This window comes from Acomys russatus, chromosome 29, assembly GCF_903995435.1.
Source record: "Acomys russatus chromosome 29, mAcoRus1.1, whole genome shotgun sequence".
Lineage (NCBI taxonomy): Eukaryota > Metazoa > Chordata > Mammalia > Rodentia > Muridae > Acomys > Acomys russatus.
The window spans coordinates 41,277,046-41,299,931 of NC_067165.1; the positions used below are offsets into that span (position 1 = coordinate 41,277,046).

Consider the following 22,886-nt stretch of genomic DNA (forward strand, 5'->3'; position numbering starts at 1 on the left):
TTAACCCAGTTTAGTGGCCAGTTCTTTGGCCTTTGCTTTTTCCAGCTTGGCAATGTGAGCCACAGATTTAGGACCCAGGACGTTGCCTCCCCAGCGGCGGCAGGTGCCATCGTATCTGCCGTTGTAATTGGTCTTAATAGCTTCCACCAGCTTAGCCAGAGCACCCTTGTCTTCCGAGTTAACTTGTGAGAAGGCAACAGTGGTGCAAGTCTTCCTGTGAAGCAGCTGCCCCAGCCTGGCCTTTCCCTTGATGATGCAGTAGGGGACCTCATCTTGTGACACGGGGCAGGTAGGAAGACCACCAGCTCAATGGGGTCTACATCGTGGGCAGTCACCACCAGCTGAGCTGTCTTGTTCTCTAAGGTAGTGCCTGTATTGACCCCCGCTTGAAGGGCAGGTGGTCTCAGTTCGGTCCCTTTGCCAGCAGTTTTTTTTTTTTTTTTTTTTTTCTCAGCATGGGCCAGCAGCCTTTGTGTCTTCTGTTACTTTGTCTCTGCCTTGTACTTGTGGGCAAGCTTAAGCAACTGGGTGGCTGTTTGTCGGTCTAGGGCCTGGGGGAGCTGTTAATGGCAGGGGGGACTTGAACGCCTTCAGAGGAAGGCCCTTTGCTACTACAGCCGGAAGTAGGGGGGCCATTTGACAGTGTGTGTGGGATCACTTTTGGGCTGGATGTCCTGCCCAATGCCAGAGTTCTTAGGTATTTTCCCAAACAAAGGATTCACTACTTCTTTGGCCTGTTGCTTCTTCACAATGACAATGGCTGAGGCCACCTTCTTCCCCTTGGCGCTCTTTGGGCATCCTGCTCAGCTAGAGGAGAGAGCCCCTCCCCCTCTCTGAGACAGGGTCTCACTATGTATCTTTAGCTGGCTTTGTCAAGGCCAGGCTGGGCTTGAACTCAGAGATCCACATGTCTCTGCCTTCCAAGTGCTACTGATCCCTCCTCTCCCTCCCCCCCCTCTCTCTTTTTATTTTATCTTATTTTTTTGGTTTTTCAAAACACGGTTTCTCTGTGTAGCCTTGGCTGTCCTGGACTCCCTTTGTAGACCAGGCTGGCCTCGAACTCACAGCGATCTGCCTGCCTCTGCCTCCCGAGTGCTGGGATTAAAGGGGTGCGCCACCACGCCTGGCGCTTCCTCCCTCTCTCTTTCCTCCTTCCTTCTCCTCTTTCCCCTTCCTCTCTCTTTCTTTCTTTCCTTCTTCCTCCTTTTTTTTTTTTTTTTTTGTTACAGGTTCCCACTATGTAACTCATACTGGCCTCAATATCATGATCCTCCTGCCTCAGCCTCCTGAGCACCCACTGCCATGCCAAACTTCAGAATGATATTTGTATTCCTGTTCCCTCCAAGTTTTGAGATGGGATCTCAGGGCCTGGCTGGCCAGGAGCCCCTCGCATTCCTGATCCTCCTCTGCCTGCCTCCCAGCTTCTAGGCTTGAAGGCCTCTGCTGTCACACTTCACAACTCTTTGCCTACCCCTCTAGTAAAGCCTATGGACCCTTGAAACAAAAGTGTTAAGTCAGAGGAAGCTATGTGTGCTGCTGCCTTCCTGTGGGAGGCTGAGGCCACAGGACTGAAAGTTTAGGGCCAGCCCAAGCTATTCAGTGAGACTCTATTTTTTTTAAAAAAAAATTGAGGAGTCCTGGATAGCCAGGGCTGCACAATAATGCTCTTTCAAAAATTAGTTAATATATATATAGTATCTTAATTATTTATAATATAATAATTATATTCTATATGAGTATTGGTGACATTTTCAGAATCTGACACATAGTATAAAACATAGATAGTATCCATTGCGCTTTTTTCAATTTCTATAGCTATTTAAGGGAATACCTCCCTGAGTTGCCCAGGTTGATCCCAACTTGACCCCTAGGTCAAACTATCCTCCTGGCTCAGCTTCCCAAGAAGCCTGGACTATGAGCATGCACCACTGCGCCCAGTTTAGGGTTTCTGTTGCTGACATAACGGTTAAGTATTGTAAAAGAAAAAAAAAAAAAAAAAAAAAGTCTCTAAGAACAGGAAATGACCTGCGGTGTGAGCCTTGGTGAAAGCACAAAGTGTGTGGCTGTTTTCCAGATTGCTGGCCGGGAGGCCAGGCCCTTGGAATAGGCAGCCAGGCCAGCTGTACTTCCCTACGGACAGGCTGCCGACACTGGCCACTTAGCCTGTAGGTACTGGTGCAGGGCCACCTGACCTAGGCCAGCTAGGGCCCTGCTGCTACCCATCCTTCAGCACAGACAACAGGCAGAACTCACGGAACAGGTTCCACAAGCTGACTGAGCAGGGAAGAAGACCCTACTGAACATCAGTGTCTGGGCATGATGAGCTGTAATTCTCATAACTGGAGGTTTTCTTTCAACCCCCTTTCCCTTAAAGCCAGGGATTTGGACTTTTAGTCCACTTGGGGGTGGGGTGGGGGCAGGAGAAGCAGGAGTTGAAAGCCAGCCTGGGCTACAAGAAGCAAGTTAATCTGAGTGTCCATTGGTGCATGAAAGGATGGAGAAAAGGTGGTCTCACTTGGCAGTGGCACATCCTGGGATCCCAGCCACTATGGAGGATGAGGCAGGAATTAATCCCTGAGATTCAAGGCCAGCCTGGGCCACATAGTGTAGTAAGACCACACCTTAAAACCAACCAACCAACCGAACATAAACTCCCACACGCAAACATGATCTTGTCGTAATAGTGGGGGGGCAGGAGGGTGGGCCTGGAAGACAGGGTGCAATGAAATAAGCCAGATGCCAAAGGGCAAATGTTACAGAGACAGAAAGCCGAGCGGGAGGAGAGACGGTGGAGGGCGATTGCTCAAGGCGTATAAAGCTTCTGTTGGGAGTGATGAAAGCTTGTGGAAATAGATGGTAGAGGTCATTGCTCAACGCTGGCTGCCACCGCACGAAGTGTTGCTGCCCTGTGTGCTGAGGGATCAGTAAGTTCAAGGGCTGGGCGAGGGTGACGGTGCACATGTGGAATCCCAGTGCTGAGGAGGTGGAGGCAGGAGAGTCAGGGTCATAGCTTGGGATACATGAGACCCTGTCTCCGAATAACAACAACAACAAAACAACTGTCTAAACAGTACTCTTTAACCTCTATTAATAGATTTATTTTATGTGTACCATGGGTGTACCTGGTAGCCACAGAGGTCAGAAGAGAGCATTGGCACCAGAGTTACACATGCTTGTGAATTGTCCTGTGGGTCTTGGGACCTGAAACGCATGTGCTCTTAACCACTGAGGCATAGCTCCAGCCCCTTCCACACCATCTTGATGCTGGTTGTCTGCTGCGGAAGTTCTAAGCTGAGAGAGCTCCAGACCCTCCCTTCTAGGCTTTTCTACTAGAAATCTAACGTTCCCGAGCTGAGAAAACTTAACTGCCTCCTGCTAACCCTGCTCTCCTGAATTGTGCACGGCCCCACGCACCTGTAATCCTAGCATTGCAATCCTAGAAGCCAACAACCTTTCCCCTTCGCCCATCCTTTACTTATACTCACAAGTGACCCTTATAAACCTTACCAACTTTCCCTTTTGAACACAGCCCCCCATGTTGAAAGCAGGGGGTTGCAAGCTTGGTGTGGTGGAGCAGGGTGGATCTCTAAAATCCTCCCTTCAGACAAGGACGGGACAGAGGGACAGGGCTAGGTCTGGAGTCTTCCTCTATTATCCTAAACTCCTCTCTCCTGCTACTACCTACATGGTAAGGTAGTTTTACCTGAAAAATGAGACCCTGGATAAAAAAGCGATCTTACCCTCTGGTGGCCTGGCTAGTCTTTAATTTGGCCAGCCCTCCTTGACTCACACATTGAGGAACATTCAGGCAGTCGCGATACCCAAGTGCTACCTCCATTGGTAGGTCTGGGAGGACCAGGGTCTAAATGTTCGGGTACCCAGCAAGGTGGCAGCAACAGCCTTAAGGGTGGAGCTAAAGATAGCATCAGGCGAGGGGCGGATGTGGAGTTGAATTTAAACAGCCTGGCCTGTTATCAGCCTCTACCAGTGGTGTTGCTTGAAGACCAGGGCCCCTAAAACCAGAAATGCAGTGACCGGAAGTCACAGTCTTCTCTCAGGGTACTGGAACCTGGGGAGAGGGTAGGGGAAGGGCCCGGTAGGTCCTTTTTCCTCTTCCTGAGGTAAGGCTCATGGGTAGAGAGAAACAGCTGCTTCAAGTCCTGACCATGGTCTTGTCCCGCTCACTTTCAAATGGGGAAGTGGGACAGGTGGCCATGGTAGCTTCTCCCAGGAGCACAAAGAAAGTCCCTCTGTGCTCTAGTGTCAAGAACCACATATGTGCCCTGTTACTTGTGTCAAAATCAGCTTCAAAGTCACTCAGTGCTCCTCCAAACTAGAAGTCCTGCATGTCAACCCTGCACATGCACACCCATCCCTACCTCCAACGTGTTACCTCCCCACCCACCCACCCACCCACCCACCCCCACTCCCCCGCCTCATTGCACCGTATTAAGTCTCTTCTTAGGGTGAGATTTGTAGGAAAGTGCAAAGGAAGCTGGCCTCCTTCTGGGGCAGCTAGCCTGAGTGATAGGGCTCCAAAGAAGGAGCTGGTGAGGACATTGTTGGCCCTGGTCCCTGAGGACACTGGATGTAAAACAGTCGACAGCTGTCGGCTGCCTCAATACAGCCACTAGAGAAATACCTCAGGGTCAGCTCCTCTGAGTGCCTCCATGACAAGGAGAGGGTGAGAAGTGACAGAGAGGCCAGAAGCGAGAGTCCCCACCACAGAGACAGGATGCCAGAGCACTGAGGATTAGGACTACAGAGGCAGCCCTGAGCCTGTGGCTTCCCTTCATTTGCTGTTCTCCTTCAGGCCCTGGAGAGGAGAAGCAGAACCTCATAGCCCTGGGTTGTTAGTTTCTGGTTCTCTTGGGTGGAGCCCACACGCACGGCTTAGCATCACCCGGCAAGCTGGGAACCGGCTATGATGTGAGCCTCAGTGAGCCTCAATGGTGGAGATTTGGCTTCAAGCTTAAATCTCAGCAAATTAAAGCACCTCACTCATTTCTCAGGAATTGTCCCTAAGAAGAGAGTTGTTGGCTAGCTGCTTCCTCGAGGAATCAGTTTAGGTGCTTTCACCTCCATAATGAAGGAAAAGTGTGGCCAGTATTGATCTTACAAGTCAGGCACCCCTGGTGATCCCAGCACTGGGGAGGATGGGCGGAAGGCCAAGAGTTCAAGGCCAGCCTGGGCTATGTAGGGAGAAACATCTCGAGCAAAGGGGAACAGGGAAACACAGACATCTTAGGTTGTCAGACCTACTCTGACTTCCCCTCCCCCACTTCACTGCACCCCAACATGCCCTAAGGATTAAATGACCATGATCTGAGCACAGGGAACATTCCAGGTTCCTGTCTTCCCTAGTGCCAAGGGACAGGGATGGTTGCAAAACTATTCACGTCAGAAAAAAAAAAAAAAACTAAGGGGATTCAATGACAGCTCTTAGGATGAATCTGTGGCAAGGGACCCTCAAGGGGAGATTAGGGGACTTTTGAACAATTCAGAGTGGCTGGGAAAGACAGCAGCTGCTCTTGGGCTCTCTGCAAAACAAGCTCCATAAATAAGTTTGCTGATGCTACTGAAAATTGCTTTTAGTAACTTTTTTTTTCATTTAAAAGAACACACACTCTTTCTTTCTTACAAGTAACTAAAACTTGGAAACAACCCAAATGTCCCCAAACAACTGATATCATTGTAATTGTGTATACAATGTAGTACCCACAGAGCAATGAGAATGAAGAGCTACAGATGTAAGAATGTTGCCAAATTTCATAGAATAGTGTTTAATAAAAAGTAGAATTTAACTGTGAATATAGCTCCTTGGTAGAACACTGGCCTAGCATGCACAGGGCTATAGGTTCAGCCTCCAACATAGCAGAGAAAAAAAATGAATTGTTTCATGTTTAAAAATAGAATATAACTGGGCATGGTGGTGCACACCTTTAATCCCAGCACTCGGGAGGCAGAGGCAGGCCAGCCTGGGTCCAAAAGCAAGATCTAGGACAGCTAAGGCTACATAGAGAAACCCTGTTTCAAAAGAACAAAACAAAACAAAAGCTTAGTCTCTAGGGCAATGGTGACCCATGCCTTTGATTCCAGCACTTGGGAGGCAGAAGAAGAAGAAGCATCTCTGAGTTTGAGACCAACCTGGTCTATATAGAGGGAGTTAAGGACAGCCTAGAGCATACAGAGAAACCCTATCTTGAAAATCCCCTTCCTAGCCTCCAGCCCCAAAAGTCAGTCTCTTTAAAAAAAAATCCAAAGTCTTTCAATTATGGGCTCCTGTAAAAAAAAAAAAAAAAAAAAAAAAAAAAAAAATTAAATTAAATGCGTTCTTAGTCTAAGAGAAAAGAATAGAGCACAGTCACAGTCTAAACAAAGCAAAGCCAAACATCCCAAAGTGTAAATAACTCAACGTCCACTGTCTAGGACTCACTCATGATCTTCTGGGCTCCTCCAAAGGGCTGGGGTCACTTCTCCAGCTCTACCCCCTGCAGCACACACAGCGTGTCTTTTAGGCTCCAGCTGGCTCCACTCCATCACTTCTGTCATCTTTGATGGTGATCCCTTAGTACTGGCATCTCCAAAAGCTCAGTCTCTAGGGCAGGGGCTCCTGCTGCAACTGGGCTGCACCTTCACCAGTGGCCTCTCACAGGCTCTCACAGCACTAAGCCTCTGCTGCTCTCCATGACCCCTTCATGCCCTCAAAACCATGCCTCAAAACCAGTACAACCTGGGTGACTCCTACACTGCCAAGTTTGGTTGCTAGCTCAAGTTACAACCTAACCACCTCTTGAACAGAAAGTTTCTGTGTGCTGACCTCCTGACCTGAGGAAACACTTCCCAGAAGATTTCACTTTAGTGATGCTGGCCTCCCTCTCTCTCTCTCTCTTTCTCTTTCTCTCTCTCTCTCTCTCTCTCTCTCTCTCTCTCTCTCTCTCTGAGACAGGGTTTCTCTGTGTAGCCTTGGTTGGTCTGGACTCTCTATGTAGACCAGGCTGGCCTCAAACTCACAGTGATCCGCCAACCTCTGCTTCCCAAGTGCTGGGATTAAAGGCGTGTGCCACCACTCCCAGCTGGTCTCTTCTTAATCACCACTAATTTCTCAGCTCCAGTTGAGCAGCATTGAGTGTTCCAGCAAAGCGAAGGTTTCTCTTTAGAAGTTCTGGTCCTTTGTTAATCACGCTGACTCTTTAGCTCCAGCTGACCAGAACCACAGTCTTCACACAAATAGCCTCACAGAGTATCCGCTTCCCTCTGAAGTGTCACAAGCCAGGCCTCCATCGTCTGCGCTGCCCTAAACATTCATATCTTCCAAGCCCCTACAGAACATCCCACTGAGCTCTCAGCACTCAGTGACTTTCCTAGCCCGAAGTTCCAAAGTCCTTCCACAATCCTCAGGGCACGGTCAGGTCTGCCACAGCAATCCCCACAATCCTGGTACCAACAGCTGTGCTAGTTAGGGTTGCTATTTCTGTAATGAAACACCACGACCAAAGCAGCTTGGAGAGGAAAGGGTTTAATTCAGCTTACACTTCCAGGTTAACAGTCCCATCACTGAGGGAAGTCAGGGCAGGAACTCAAACAGGGCAGGGACCCCGAGGCAGGAGCTGACGCAGAGGCCATGGAGGGGTGCTGCTTACAGGCTTGCTCTCATGGCTTGCTCAGCCTGCTTTTTTATAGAACCCAGGTCTACCAGCCCAGGCATGGCAGCACTCACAATGGGCTCCCCCCGCCCCCATAAATCACTAATTAAGAAAATGCCCTACAAGCTTGCCTATGGAGGCATTTTTGTCAGTTGGGGAGGGGCTCTCTTCTCTCAGATGACTCTAGCCTGTGTCAAGCTGACATAAAATTAGCTAGCATGCTAGCTAAATAAATAAATACTTTTTTTTTTTTTTTTTTTTTTTTAAGAAAGGGTTTGATGATGCAAATCTATGCAATCGTAGCACCTGGGAGAGGGACAAGAAACTCATGGTCAGGTCATCCTCAAGGCCAGCCAGAGCCACATAAGATCCTGTCCAAAACATTCGTTGAGAGAAATTAGAACTGTCCCTCCTACGCTGCTGGTGAAGAAGACCATACAGACACTTTGGACTGAGGCCATGCATTCCTCACAAAGGCAAGTATAGCTCTTTACCTTGTGACCCAGCAATTCCACACCCAGGTACACACGCCCTAGAACTGAGAGCATGACCACATAGCCTGTCTACCTGAGTTCTTACAGCAGCATTATTCACCACAGCCAGAAGGCACTTCCATCGGCTGCTGAGTGGATCCACACAATAGGATATGGTAGGAAGGAAAGCAGTACAGTCACTGTATAATCCCATCCATAGGAAACATCCAGAGTAGACAAATCCATAGAAACATTAAGAAGATTAGCGGTTGCCAGGTTTGGGGCAGAACTTGGGGGGTAACAGCTAAAGGGCAATATATATGTGTATATATACATGTATTCACAGATATGTATATATAATATATAATAATATATTTATATGTGTGTATAGATATGTACATATACAGCTATTTAATTTGTACTTGGAATCCACATTGCAATTTCCTAAAAAGTTTTAAATGGCCGTTTAATGATTTTCAACATTAATGTAGAATCATTTCTTGGCTTTCCAAATATTTATTACAAAATATCTTTTTTTTCCTTTTTATTGAAAATAGATTTTTCTCATACGACATATACCAATTACAGTTTTCTCTCCCTCTATCCCTCTATCCTTCCCACCTCCCCTCCCATCCAGCTCCACTCCCTTTCCATCTCTCATCAGAAAATAACAGGATTTATTTAAATGTATTTTACGTGTGTGTGAGAATGTGTCTGCATGCATGCATGCGTGTGTACCCTGTGTGTGCAGTGATGGAAGAACCCAGAAGAGGGCCTCCAATCCCCTGGAACTAGAGCTACAGGTGGCTGTTAGCTCTTGTGGGTGCTGGGTCCTGACCTCAAGCCCTCCGCAGGAGCAGCAAGTGCTCTTAATGGCGGAGCCATCTTTCCAGGCCAGTTACTTGAGGGTGAGCAAATGCTGTAGAATCAGATCATTACTATGGCAGCACAAGCTTACAAATGCTCAAAAGCCTAGTGACTTAGGGCTAGAGGGCCAAATGCTCGAAAGCCTAATGACTTAGGGCTAGAAGGGCCAAATGTTATGATAACAAAAATACAAACGTTAAAAAATATTTTATTACTATTAATTATGTGTGTTTTCATAGGGGCTTATGTGAGTACAGCGCCCTCAGAGACTAGGGCCATGGGATGTGCCGTAGCTGGAGTTATAAGTGGTTATGAGCCACCTAATATGGGAGCTGGTAATGAAAACCGGGTCTTCGGCAAACGTATGTAGCTCCATCCCTAAAAACTACAAAATGACTCTGTAAATTGGGAACTAATGCTTCATTTATTATTTTTCTTTTCATTTTACATTTTTAAAATGATATTTAAAATTTTTATGTGTGTGTGCATGTGTGTGTGTGTGCATGTGTGTGTGCGCGCGCGTGTGTGTGTGTGTATAAGTGTGCCACACACAGGTATGGAGGTCAGATGACATTTTCCACCAAGTGGGGTCTGAGACTCAAACTCAGATTGTCAGTCTTGTTCCTCCAGGGCCGTTACTCGAAACCATCTCATAGGCATTAATGTTTCATTCCTTAAAAGTCGCACCTCGGAACTGGGGAGATGGTTTAATGGTTAAGAACACTTGCTGCTCTTCTGGAGGGTTCGATTCGATTCCGGCACACACATGGTGCAGGGGGCTCTGATGCCTTCTTCTGGCTTCTGGGAGCACTGCGTGCACATAGCCCAGGGACGTCCGTCCAGACAAAATATCCATGCATGTAAAATAATAAAAAATTATTTAAAACAGCACCTAGCAAGCTATGCAGAATAAACTAGGAACTGAAAGTGTGTGTGTATATATATATTTCAGGAGGTGAACACTTCATTGGAATGTATGAGGCCCTAAGTTCTACTCCCAGATCCACAAAAGCAATACATTCATTACCACAAAAGTTAGAAACTTGTCCAAATCACCACGACAGACCTTGTGAACACTCCGAGTACCCAGGCTTTAGGAGTGTGGGTTACACTCTGGATCTGTTTTTGCCACCATCGGAAAGAATGTCTCCAACAACCGCCCCTCCCCGCCCCAACACACACACACACACACACACACACACACACACACACACACACACACACATACACACACGTAAGCAAGAGGAAAGTAACATTAGCCTTAAAAATGTCACTCTCCCCTCCCGGCCAGGACAGGACGTCCTAGCCATTTGTTAACCCCCTAGAGTAGCTCTGGGAGGTGGAAAGCAATGGCTAGGGCAGGATTGGAAGCTACCGGGTAGGAGGGAAGTGTCTAGGCGCAGTAGCGTAGAAGCACGTGAGCTTGGTGCCGGATGCGCAGCAGAGGCGGAGCACTGCGCTAGTAGGGGGCTGTGGGAGGAGCTTGGAGGGGACTGGGCGGGGCCCTGGAGCTACAGGACTGGACGTGAAGAACTCAGGGGCGGAGCGTTGGAGCTCCAGAGCCCGACGTGTTAATGCACGGTGGCGGGATGCAAGGGCGGAGTAGGAGGAGAGCGCGCAGGAGTACAGAGACGGGGCGTGGCGTGCTCGGGGGAGGGGCGTGAGAAACGGCAAATTTAGGGACAAGATGCTTAGGCTGGATGCTGGCTAAGGAGGACGCAGGGGCGGCCACCAGTACTGGGTGGTGAGGCTACCGGGGCGGAGTGAGAGGCCGCCGAGGCGGGACACCGGAGTCAGATACTGAGCGTGGAGAGGGCGGGGGGCAGGAACTGCTCAGGGGCGGGCCGTGGAGAGCTCTGGGGCGGGCTCTGGTGAGCTCAGGGGGCGGGTATTAGGGAGCTCACCCGACCGACCTGAAAGGCGCTAGGTGGAATTAGGGAGCTCAGGGGCAGGGCCGTAAGGGCTGCTGCCTAGTCGATAGACTGGGCGGGGCTGGAACGCAGGCGGTACCCGCGGGGACGCGAGCCCCAGGCGCCCAGATGCCCAGACCGGAGCGACCGCGGGCTCGGCTTGGCCTCGACTTCTGGGCGCTCTTGGACTTGTGCATCCTGGCCGTCTGCCCTTGGTCCCCAGCCGGCCATGCCCTCACCCGCGCCTCCCACCGAGCTGCTGCCGTGGGAGCGCGCCGTGGTGCTGTTGTCGTGCGCGCTGTCAGCTCTGGGCTCCGGCCTCCTGGTGGCCACGCATGCCCTTTGGCCTGACCTGCGTAGCCGAGCGCGGCGCCTGCTACTCTTTCTGTCGCTCGCGGACCTGCTCTCGGCTGCCTCGTACTTCTATGGAGTGCTTCAGGACTTTGCAGGTACTTCGTGGGATTGCGTGCTTCAGGGCGCGCTCTCTACTTTCGCCAACACCAGCTCCTTTTTCTGGACGGTGGCCATCGCCTTCTACCTGTACCTCAGCATCGTCCGAGATGCGCGAGGGCCCTTGACCGACCACCTAGTCTGGGCTTTTCACTTCATTAGGTGAGTAGGAGGCTGCTTTACCTCCAGGTCCCAAACCCAGGCTTATGGGTCCCTGGCCTTGCCTGCTGCACTGTGGCACTCTTGCGTCCCCAATCTAGGTGCTGTGTCCTACTAGCAGCCATGCCCCCCAGACACCTCTGAACCATGGAAGGGTGAAGATATTGGAGGCAACCCTATCTGAGCATCTCTGTTGTCTGCCCCAGCCAGAACCTTCCAGCAGGGACGGGGTCGGTGCAGAACCTGCCCACAGGGGAGAGAGAGCCCTGCCACTTAGGAAGGAGCTGTGCCTTTTGTCTCCTGATTCACTGTGATCTGGCAGTCTCTGCTGCCCATGAAGGGACGCTCCAGTCTGCAGGAGATAAGTTGGGTATCTGCCCTGGCTGAAGAGCCCACTGCTTACAGTTCTATACCATAGTGGGTGTGGTACGTTCAGCCACTCTCAGACCGCAGTGTCTCAACTGTAAAACACACAAGGGTATGCTTTTTAAGCTTTCTGTGCCATTTGTAGACCTCACGCCCCCATCACCTGTGTTTTTCTTCTAAGTTAAAAGATTTATTCATTTTATTTTATGTGTGAGTTTGACTGCGTGTTTTGTATGTGTGTCACGTGTATGTGTACTTGGTGCCCTCAAAGGTCAGGGAGGGCGTCAGATCCCTCCAGGAACTAGAGTTATAGATGGTTGTGAACCATCGTGTGGTTGCTGGGAATTGAACTCAGGTCCTCTACAAGAGCAAGAAGTACTCTTAACCACTAAGCCATCTCTCCAGCCCCTTCTAGGTGGTGTCCACTGTCTAGAATCCAGAAACTTTAAAACTGAGGTCCGTGACAAAGGGCTGGTCAGGAGCAGGGCTGTTGGCCACTTGGAGTCTCGGAGAGTGGGGAAACCCAGGTCCTACCCTGTGACAGCCTGCTCTTGGCTTTCAAGCTTGTCAGCAAGAAAGCTGTACCCAGAGGCCAGCCCCACTCGGGTCATGCCAGAGTCTGAAATTGTCAGTGTCCTGTGCAGAGCCCAAAGCAGGAATCCTAAGGCTGCTTCCTGTCTCCTCGCTTCAGCTCAAGGCACCAGAGGCTGCCCTAATTATAGATCCTTCCTATTAAAGACTTGAGTGCTTTCCAAGGGCTGAGAGGATAGTCAGCAGTTTGGTAGAGACAGGTCACCTGGGTGTCACACGCCAAGGCAACAAGCTGGGAAGAGTCACTTGACCTCTGTTGTAGCTGTTGGAAGGAGAGCAGCTGGTCCCAAAGAACCCACTTCTCAGCTGGTCAGGCAGTGTTTGTGCCATGTCACTTACAGCGCAGGGACCTACTGAAAAGGGGACTTTGGTTTCTCTCCCCTCCAACCTGCATCAGACACTAGCCCTGTCAGAGACCAGAAGTCTTCTTGCTTGGCATGGTTAGAGTGTGATCTCGGGTGGTCACTGACATTTGAAAAGGAGCCCAAGGCTGGACCTTTCTTTTCAAGAACCTCTCCTCTGCTGTATTCCTTTAAAAAACAATGAGTAGGGTATATTTAAGTGAAGAAACAGAACCTTCTGTGTAGCCCAGCCCCTACACAAGATGAATTCCCTAGCCTGCCTGAGTTGGGAGGGCTCTGCTTGGTCCTCATCAGAGATGATTTGGAAGGCTCTCTGTCATGCTTGGAGAAGTCTTCTTAGGTAAGGCTGTGTTCAAGAGACTTGTTAGAACCTGCCCAACAGGTTCATTATGGCCCACATCCTCCCACGCTGGTTGCTAAGGGCTCTCCAATGTATAGCCTTGGAATATTAGGTTATTGTTGCTGAAGGGTCTGTTTGTGCAAGAAATCTCATCCCTGCACACAGCCTACCTGATTACCAACTATGTGTTTGTACATTTATTTATTCATTAGACAAAGATTCCCTACGCAGCCCTGGCTGGCCTGATGTCCTGCCTCTGCCTCCCTTGGGTGCTGAGATTAAAGGAATGTGCTACCATACCCATTGGTTATCCCCTTTTCAGACTAGTAAAAGTCAAGCCTCCTCAAACCTCACAGCCTTGGAAGGGGCTTTAAAACATCAACAGCACCGAGGCAGAGGCAGGCGGATCTCTGTGAGTTCGAGGCCAGCCTGGTCTGCAGAATGAGTTCCAGGACAGCCAGGGCTACACAGAGAAACCAAAGACCAAAACAAAACATCCACAGCATACGTGGTGATACCTCTGTAGAGAATTCTTAGGAACAGTTGGAGTTAATGACACATCCCTGCAATCCCAGGGGAGGTAGAGGCAGAAGAATCAGGAGTTCAAAATCAGCATCAGCTTCATAGAAACTTTGAGGCCAGCCCCATGGGCTGCATGGGACCTTGTCTTCCCCCCACCCCGAAAGTTACTAAAAATTGATAGAATAGTGTAGTACCATTTTCTCATTATATTGGAATAGCCGGGCGTGGTGGCGCACACCTGTAATCCCAGCACTCGGGAGGCAGAGGCAGGCAGACCCCTCTGAGTTCAAGGCCAGCCTGGTCTACAAAGTGAGTCTAGGACAGGCAAGGCTACACAGAGAGACTCTGCCTCAAAACAAAACAAAACAAAACAAACAAACAACAGCAAAAACCCAACCCAACCCAAGCCAAAAGAACACTCATGAGAGCGCCAACACGGAAGCATTGCTGAAGCTGAGATGCCTTGCTTTATCGGTTTTGTAACCTGGTGTAATCCCTGTAGGAAGCATTGGTTTGCACCTCTCCACCCAGTAATTCTATTGACCAGAGCCTCCTCTGTGAAGATAACACAAAGTTCACAGAAAGCTGTGTGCTCAGGACTTGCTGAGGAGCTGTTGCCGTAGTGAGAACTAGAGCTTCAGTGTCCAACAAGAGGGGAAATGGTAAGCTAAAAGATTTCTCTTGGCTGGGCGCAGTGGTGCACGCTTGTAACCCCAGCAGTTGGGAGGCAGAGGTGGGCAGATGGCTGTGAGTTCGAGGCCAGCCTGGTCTACAAAGCGAGTCCAGGACAGCCACGGCCAAGACAGCCACAGCTACACAGAGAAACCCTATCTCAAAAAAACCCAAACCCAAAAAACAACAACAAAAGATCTCTCCTTCCCATTCAAAATGTCATACATCTATTAAATGCCAGTGGCCAGTGCTCTGAATCATGTTTTTAAATGTTATAATAGAATGTGACACACAAAGGAAATATTTTTTTGCTTGTTTTCTGGAAGTGCTGGGGATTAGAGGTAGAGCTATATCCCCCACCATGAGAAATCCCATCTCTAAAACTAACTACAGGCATGAAACACAGAATTCCAGAGACTCCTACACACACACACACACACACACACACACACACACACACACACACACACACAGTCCCAGGAAAGCAACCACTGGCCCCAGAGCCTTCCTCTTAATTCTCAACATGGTCCCATTCCCAGTGACCTTTCTATCTGATTGGAGGGGATAGGTAAGACCCCATCATCTGGCTCCTGAAGTTTTTACAGATTTGCTGCTTCATTTATTAGTTCATTGCTCACCAGTGGCCCAACTAGATGTACGGGATAGTCACTCACCACTCACAGAAGACAGATGGCCCAAGACCACAGAGCTAAGAAATGGAAGACTCAAGGATAGACACTAATTCTGATCCACGCCAGCCACCGTCTGTGCCCCTTATGATTCCCCTTGGCTGGAATAACACTAACATGAACAAAACTCACTTTTACCTTTGCAGATTTCCCAAATGTTAGCTCTGTGTCTTCTTCTGCCATTTTTCTGGAACACACACAATGCCTCCTCACCTCTAAATACTTATGTGTGTGGCTTTCCAACATAGGTGCACACACCTATACCTAACTACAAGTGGGATAGCCTCTGATGACACCGTCCCCTGATTGGTGGGCTTTCTTGAGCCTAGGTCTCTCTGACGACTCTCAGAGTGTCTCTGAGGAAAAATTTGGATTATGTGTTGACCTATTTTTCATGTCTTTTATTCCCCTGCAATTCTTCCATTTCCCCATCAGTCTTAGTTTATAACACTGACCTTACATTTTATTTTCACTTGTTATTATTGCTTGGGGGCACACATGTCATGGCACCTGTGGGTAGAGTCAGCAGACAGCTTTGTGGAGTCAGTTCTCTCCTTCCACCAGTCTCCTTCAAGAGACTGAATTGCCAGGCCTGGGCAGCAAGCACCTTTACACCTTAACCGTCTTGCTAGCCTGACATTAATTATTTCGTTCATTTCCTTTTGTTTTTGTTTCTGAGTCTGATTCTCCTTCCTCCACTTCCCAAGCGCTGTGATTACAGCTGTGTGCGCCACTGACCGGCTCTGTGCACTGCGGAGGATCAGGAACACACCCAGGCAAGCACTCCGCCAACTAAGCTCTGTCCCCAGCTCCTAGGTCCATTTTGTTCAGATAGGGCCTTAGTCTGTAGTCTAGGCTGGCCTGCAATTCAGTATGTGGCCCAGGCTAGCCTCAGACTCAAAACCCTTTGTGGCAGCTCCTGTGTGTTGGTGTTGCAGACCTGCACCACGGTAAAGGACAGTGGCAGTGGCCTCGTGAAGAATACGTGGGGTAGTCTGTAGACTGCCCCACGGTTTTGGTTTTGTCTGGCGCTTCCTCACAGAGGTTTCCAGTTCTGCACTTTGGCAGGTTTCAGAAGTGCTTTGGAGTTGACGTGGCAAAGTGACATCTGCCAGGCACGGTGTAGTTATTGCTCTGTCTCTTTCTTTTCTGTCTGTATGGGTGTTTTGCATGTGTATGTCTGTACCTCATGTGTGCCCAGGAGGCCAGAGGTGTTGGGTCCCCTGGGACTGGAGTTACAGATGGCTGGGGGCTGGGTCTTGAGCCCCGAACCTCTGTTAGAGCAGCCAGTGCTCTTAGTGGGGCCATCTCTTCAGCCCTGCCTCCTCACCCATGCGTCCTCACCCCGTGCGTCCGTGCCTCTGTGGTCATTTATTTGCAGTGCCCACCTGAGTCGGGGGTTGGAATTGCTGGCATGGGTCCTTTCCCATCATTCCTTTATGACAACTAAGATAACCTTGAGGCTGTCCCCACTGTCCCCTTGGCAAGGGCCCCAGAGTTGCAGGTACCAGCGAGCCACCCCCACCTCTACCCCTGTTCTGCCAGAACAGTTCTAGAGTCCTGTGGATGGTGGGTGGTAGGATGTGGGGTGTTATCTCCAAGGATCAGGGTTGTAAGGAGCCTGACTGACTGAGTAGGCCTCCAGCAGTCTGAGCTCTGGGGTGAGACTGAACAGTTATCCGACTGTTCTGCCTTCTCTCTCTCACCTACCTCTGGACCTCTTCTGCTCCCTCCCTTTGGTTATGGAGAAGAAAGAGTCTTGGGCCCCAAGTTGACCATAAAAACTCTGCTGTGTGGAGAGTGGAAAGTCCCAAAATAGTGAAAAGGGAAATGAAGGTGGGGTCTAGCCAGGCGTAGCAGTGTACGCCTGGAGTCTCAGCGCTGAGGAGGCTGAAGCAGGGGGATTGCCATGAACTCAAGGGCAGAGCTGAGGAGGCTGAAGCAAGGGGATTGCCATGAACTCAAGGGCAGAGCTGGATTTGAGGGGGCGGGTTCTTTCTGCTGTGTCCCAGTGTCCTCTCTCAGATGTGGGAGAGAGAGAAGAAGGAGGAGGAGGAGGAGGAAGGGAAGGGAAGGAAGGGGAGGGAGAGGGGGAGGGGAATGGGGATGGGGAGGGGAAGGAGATAGTTTGTTTTGCTTGTGGTTTCTGAGACAGCCTGTCAGCTCAGCCTGGCCTCTGACTTGCCATGTAGCCCCGTGTGCTGTCAGACTCTTGACCTTCCTGCCCTGCTTCCCAAGTGCAAGGGTCACAGGAGTGGTCCTCCGTGCTCAGCTTGGCTTTTGTTTTAGACAAGGTCTCACACTGTAGCCCAGGCTGGCCAAGAACTCACTCACTTTGAAGCCCAGGCTGGCCAAGAACTCACTCACTGTGTAGCCCAGTAGACTGGCTGTGAATTAAGGTGAGGCTTCTCTCCTTCCTCTGTGTCCCAGGTTCCGTTACTTGGCCAGTTGCTGCTGTAGGGGTCTCCAGACTGGGGGCAGTGAGAGCTGTCACAAGCGCTCATGGGGAGTAGGCACCACAAAAGGATGTTTGATCACTGCATTTTCTTTCTTTCCGTGTGTGTGTGTGTGTGTGTGTGTGTGTGTGTGTGTGTGTGTGTGTGTGACAAGTCTCACAGGTCTCACGCTGTATCATTGGCTGGCCTGGAACTCACTAAGTAGACCAAGCTGGCCTTGAACTCAGAGAGACCTGCCTGTCTCTTGCCTACGAAGTGCTAGGGTTTAAGTCATGCGCCACCATACCCTGCTTGTCCCTAAGTACTTTAAACAACGAAGATTCTTTCCAGGTTTGGTACAGAGATGCTGAGGTGGATGAGGCAGAGCATCCTTTAGTAGCACCAGCCATTCACAGTGTGTGTTTGGGGGATGCAGGGGTGGGGGGGGGGCTGAGATAGGAGACCCAGTGGCAATCCATAGAACCAAGAAATTCCTTACTTTTTGGACTTTAGAGTGGGGAGGTCTCTGTGCTCAGAGGGGAGCAAAAGTACAAGAAAGGATGTCACTGGGGACGCTAACCCCGTGGCCCCCCTCTTCCTTGGGTGCTGCATGCTGGATTTAGCTACCTAAGGGAAGTAAGGTGCCTATGCTCCCTCTAACATGGAACAGGCAGCCTCTTGACCATTACTCCAGGGCAGCAGTACCCCCCCCCACCCCTGAATTGGAGCTGTTTTTTTGTTTGTTCTACCCAGTGTTTCTTCCCAAGGAAATATGGTAAAATCTTAGCAGTGGGAAAACCAGGCCAAGGGCCCCAGGGGCAGCCCCAGAGGCTACCCTTGACCCTTCCAGGGGTTTCTCCAGACCAGTGTGGCCAGGACCTGTGTGTGTGTCTGCTGGGGACTATAGAGTGTCACCAGGTGTGTCATGTATTGCACAGGACACACCCCTCCCCCTGCCCACATCTGAGGCCACCCAATGACCTCATGGTGACCTTCCTAGAGACTGACCCCCTGAGCCTCTCCCACGTCCTAGCTCTGCCCCTTGAAGGAACAATGGGAGGCCATTGTCCTGGGGAAGCTGCCTCTTTGCAGCCTGGCTCTGTTCAGATGGGCTTCCCTCTGGCTCCTCCCCAGAACTTTCCTAAAGTAGCCCATTGTTGCCTGGTAGGTCCTTCTATTCTCCACCCCACCCCCACCCCGCACCCATAATTCTGTTAACATTGAAGGTTTTCCATAGCCACCGTGCCTTTCTACCAGAATTTGCCATTTGGCGCATAGAGGGGGTGAAGGAAGAATCCCACCCTCCCTTTGTTTTCTACCCAGCAGTTGGCAACCTCCAAAGAGCAGGGGGCACCGAGAAACACAGGGGTCTGGTTGTGGGAAGAGCTGATGGCACAATGATGCCTGAAGCCCACTTAAAACCTGTGCCCTTAGTGGGACGGGCTGCGGCTTCGTTGGAAAGAGGTGGGCAGCTTTCCCCTGAACTCCGTGAAGAGCACAGAGGGATGTCCTTACAACACAGTGCCCCACTCTATAACAGAGGTACCCCCCCTGGGGCAGAGCTGGGGTGCTCCAGGCGATTGGGTCCAGTAGGCACCCAGCGCGTTGGTGTTCTGAGGGCTGCCACCTGCCGGTGGCCATCCTATGAATTCCTAGTATGAGAGTGGTTTCACTTCCCTGGAAATTCAAAGCTAAAACGATAGAGATCCCAGCAGGGCTTAACTGGAAAAAGCCAAGTGCCACTGTGTCAGTTTCCTCTTCTCTGGGCTCTTCTGGTTCATCCCATTGACTCTGGGTTCGGGCTCCCCGGGGGCTGGGGTCGTGAACTCCTGCCTTTGTTCTGTGTGGTGTGTTAGCAGCGACAGGCAGCAGCCTGAGCAGCTTGAACGGAAGTTCAAGGTATAGGTATAAGGAGGTTTCTCTTGGGTCCTCTCTCCTTGACTCAGAGATGATGTTACCTCCCTGGATCCTCACAAGGTTGCCCCTTTGTGCTTGTTGGGGTCAAATGTGTTCCTCAAGACACCACATTCTTGGATGTGGGCCACTCTGGCAATCGCCTGCCTCGTCTGAATTTAGTTAACTCTTGAAGGACCCTGTCTCTGCATGCAGTCACAGTCTCAGGTTCTGAGGATTAGGGCCTCAGAAGACAGATGAGCTCAGTAGCTGCCTCAGTCGCAGGGCAGCTGACCTTGGGTTCTGTGTAAACACAAGCCAGGGGCCCAGGCACCATGGGGCTGGGGGGTGCTGTTGGTGCCACGCCAAGTAGGAGCTCTGCTCGGGGTGTGGTGGTGCTCGGCTTCGTCCAGCTAGATAGACCCTAAACTTTGACACCTCTTGCTTTAGGATCAGAGGTTTGGAGAGGAGAGGCCTCGACTGATTCATGAAACTCTGTCTCAAAGTGATGGAGATAGCTTCAGTAATAGACTGATGGGGCAGAGGCAGGTGGAGAGACGGCTCCAAGGCTAAGAGCACTTGCTGTCCTTGCAGAGGACCTGGGTTTGGTTCCTAGCACCTACACAGTGGCCTACAGCTGCCGGAACTCCAGTTCTGGGGTCTCACTACGTAGCCCAGGCTGGCTTTAGATTCTTGGCAATCCCCCTGCTTCAGCCTCCGTAGTGCTGGGGGTTACAGGCCTGCCTTTCACTTTCTTCTTAAATGTTATGGAAAATGAGCATTCTGAGGCCTCTGTGTGTGCTGAGATCACTCTCAGTTTCTGATCATGGCCGGCCCGGGAGAGCGAGGCTTGGCAACATCCCTGGAGAGTCCATTGGCTGTGGAGGGGGTTGGCCATAGGGAGTACTAGACACAGAAATATAAGTGTGCATGTGTATTTTTAAGATTACATTTGTTTGTGAGAGGAGGGTGCAGGTGTGCCGCTGCACACCTGTGGAGGTCAGAGGACAGCCTGTGGGGACTCTCAGTCTGACCTTCCACCTATTTTACTGTCACTTAAAGCTGATGTGCGACTGTCCTCCGAGCCTGTTTGCAGAGGGTTATCCCACTCACACCTGGTTAACTCTTGTTGGTGTTTCCTCATGAGGAGGTAGAGAGTTCACAAGACCCCTCGTCTGAGTGTCCAGCCACTTCCTGCCACCTGTTGTATGTACCTCTGCCTTACATGATACACGTGGTCTTGGGGAGGCACTAGAGCATATAGGCCCAGAAAGACTGGGGGCTCCACCTAGGTGACCATGGGCAAGTCCTCACTCCTGCCGGCTACAGGAAGGGCTTTATAGGTGCAGCCTTTTAGGGAAGGAACACCCACACCCCCTACCTCTGGTCTGTAAGGAAGCCCGATAAATTAACTGGTTCTCCATAGTCAACTTGGGCAGAATCGTGTCTCAGTTTGGGACCTTGGGAGAAAGGACTAGATGTGGCTTATGTACCCTGCCCCAAGGAATTTTAGCTAGAGCTGCGTTTCACATCCTTCTGTCAGTGGCGTGTATGATGCGTGTATGTACACATGTGCACGCACTATACATATTCTTCTGCCTTCTTCTGATGAGCGTTGTAGCATTACAGCAAGAGGATGCCTCGCCACAGAGCCCAGGTTGGCCTCCAGAGTGCCTGCCTTCCCAGCGCTGCCACTACAGGCATGCGCTGCCATGCCTCGGCTCTAACCACAGTCTCGATGGCCGGCCCATTGTGGCTGCCTGGGCTTGTCTGAGCTGATGAATGCTCATCTGGCTTTCCTCAGATGGTGCTGTCATTATCCCCACCCTGTGAGAATGTTGCCCTAAGTGGCAGCAGGGTAATAATTTGGGCTCAGTCCATTGCATCAGAGTCAGAACTCTCAATCCATGTGTCACCTCCATACCAGGTCCCTCCGATAAGCTGTTTTGGAAGGAGACTGGGCAGGCAAGTCTTGGGACTTGGGCCTAATTCCAGATGCGTTGCTCTGGGGTCAGTCTCCAAAGGGACAGCAGCCTCAGTGGTGTGCCACCTGACCAGGTGTTCTAGGGGGTCACTTACTCAATAGCCCGTGATGTTAGACCCTGGTTTCTCCCAACTCCTGCAACCTCGAGCTCTCCCAGTTTGCCAGGGGACTGACTGAAGCTGATGTCTGCAGACTAGTGCCCACACCCCTCTGGATGCAAGGAGGGGTGCTGGGCGTGTAGGAGCTAGATCTTTCTGGCCATGTCCTTTTCTGAGAAGCACTGCATTTTAATTTATTTTAATTATTTTATTTTTCAGTTATGAGTATTTTGCCTGCACGTGTGTCAACTCACTGTGTGTGTGCCAGAAGAGGGCACTGGCTCCCCTGAAACTAGAGTCACCCAGTCTGCAAACACCAGCATTTGTGTCTTGGCTTAAACACTCACACCAGCAGCTAGTCCCCTGGCAACCTGGGCGAGCCTGGGGTTGGGAGAATCCAGGGTCTGGATGGGAGATCACAGGCTATGGATATGGGGAGGTGAATTCCCTTGGCCCCAGATGGTTGTGAGTTACCATGCTGTGCTTAGAATCGAACCCGGGTCTCCTAAAGGAGCTGCCAGAGATCTTGACCACTGAGCTGCGCCATTTGGGAGGTTGTAGCACAGGCTAGCATCTCACTGTGTAGTCCAGATTGGGCTAGAACTCACAGTGGTCTATCTGCCAACACCTTTCAAGTGGTGAGGCAATGGGCAAATACCGTCACTCCCAGTTTCTATGGTGCTAGAGACGAACCCATGGCTCCAGCCTTACTAGTCCATCGCCCTCCTGATCAAACCACATTCCCAGCCCCAAAGTCCTGGAATTCTAAACTGCAACAGGCTCCTTCAGCTTCTTCCTGCCCTTCCTTGTTTTTCAGGAACACTGCTGCTGGTCTGGAGAGGATCCACGCCATTTTTGCCCATGCCGAGCCTTCAGGGTGTCAAGGGCTAACCTCGGCACCTCTCTTTTCTCATTATCCTTCAGCTGGGGTGTCCCACTGGCCATCACAGTGGCTGCGGTCTCTCTAAAGAAGATAGGCTACGATGCCTCGGATGTGTCCGTGGGCTGGTGCTGGATCAACCTGGAAGCCGAGGACCGTGTTCTGTGGATGCTACTGACCGGGAAGCTGTGGGAGATGCTGGCTTATGTCTTACTACCTCTGCTGTACCTTCTGGTCAGGAAGCACATCAACAGGGCGGTAGGTGTCACTGTGTTGGCCCTTAGGGGAGTGACCAGACTCGTGCTAGGCCATAGGGACTGTGCGCCTGGGACGAGTGCTATGACGGAGGATCTGGACAGACCTGTTGGCTAAGTCAGACCTAGTAAGTATCTGAGACTAAGAGGCTGAGCCGACTCACCCGGTAAAGTAGCTGGACTCTAGAGCTGCATTCTCTGCGTGGTCCTGCACTGCCCCCTTGTGGCAATCTCTGATATTACACTAAGGGGTTTAGATCAAAGTCAAGGAAGCTGCCAAGGAAGAAATGGCTAA

At 50.7% G+C, this 22,886-nt stretch overlaps 1 protein-coding gene and 1 pseudogene across 1 annotated transcript in view; one reads left to right on the forward strand and one right to left on the reverse strand.

Annotated features, from left to right (window-relative positions):
• Positions 1-11,093, reverse strand: LOC127211280 (60S ribosomal protein L7a-like; annotated as a pseudogene).
• The window catches only part of Gpr157 (G protein-coupled receptor 157), a 17,655-nt gene continuing 5,642 nt past the window's right edge, over positions 10,874-22,886 (forward strand). Inside the window, exons 1-2 of the mRNA XM_051172171.1 lie at positions 10,874-11,508; positions 22,382-22,595. Of these exons, the coding sequence (XP_051028128.1) occupies positions 11,126-11,508; positions 22,382-22,595 (597 nt within the window). The 5' untranslated portion in view covers positions 10,874-11,125. The remainder of the gene's footprint in view (positions 11,509-22,381; positions 22,596-22,886) is intronic.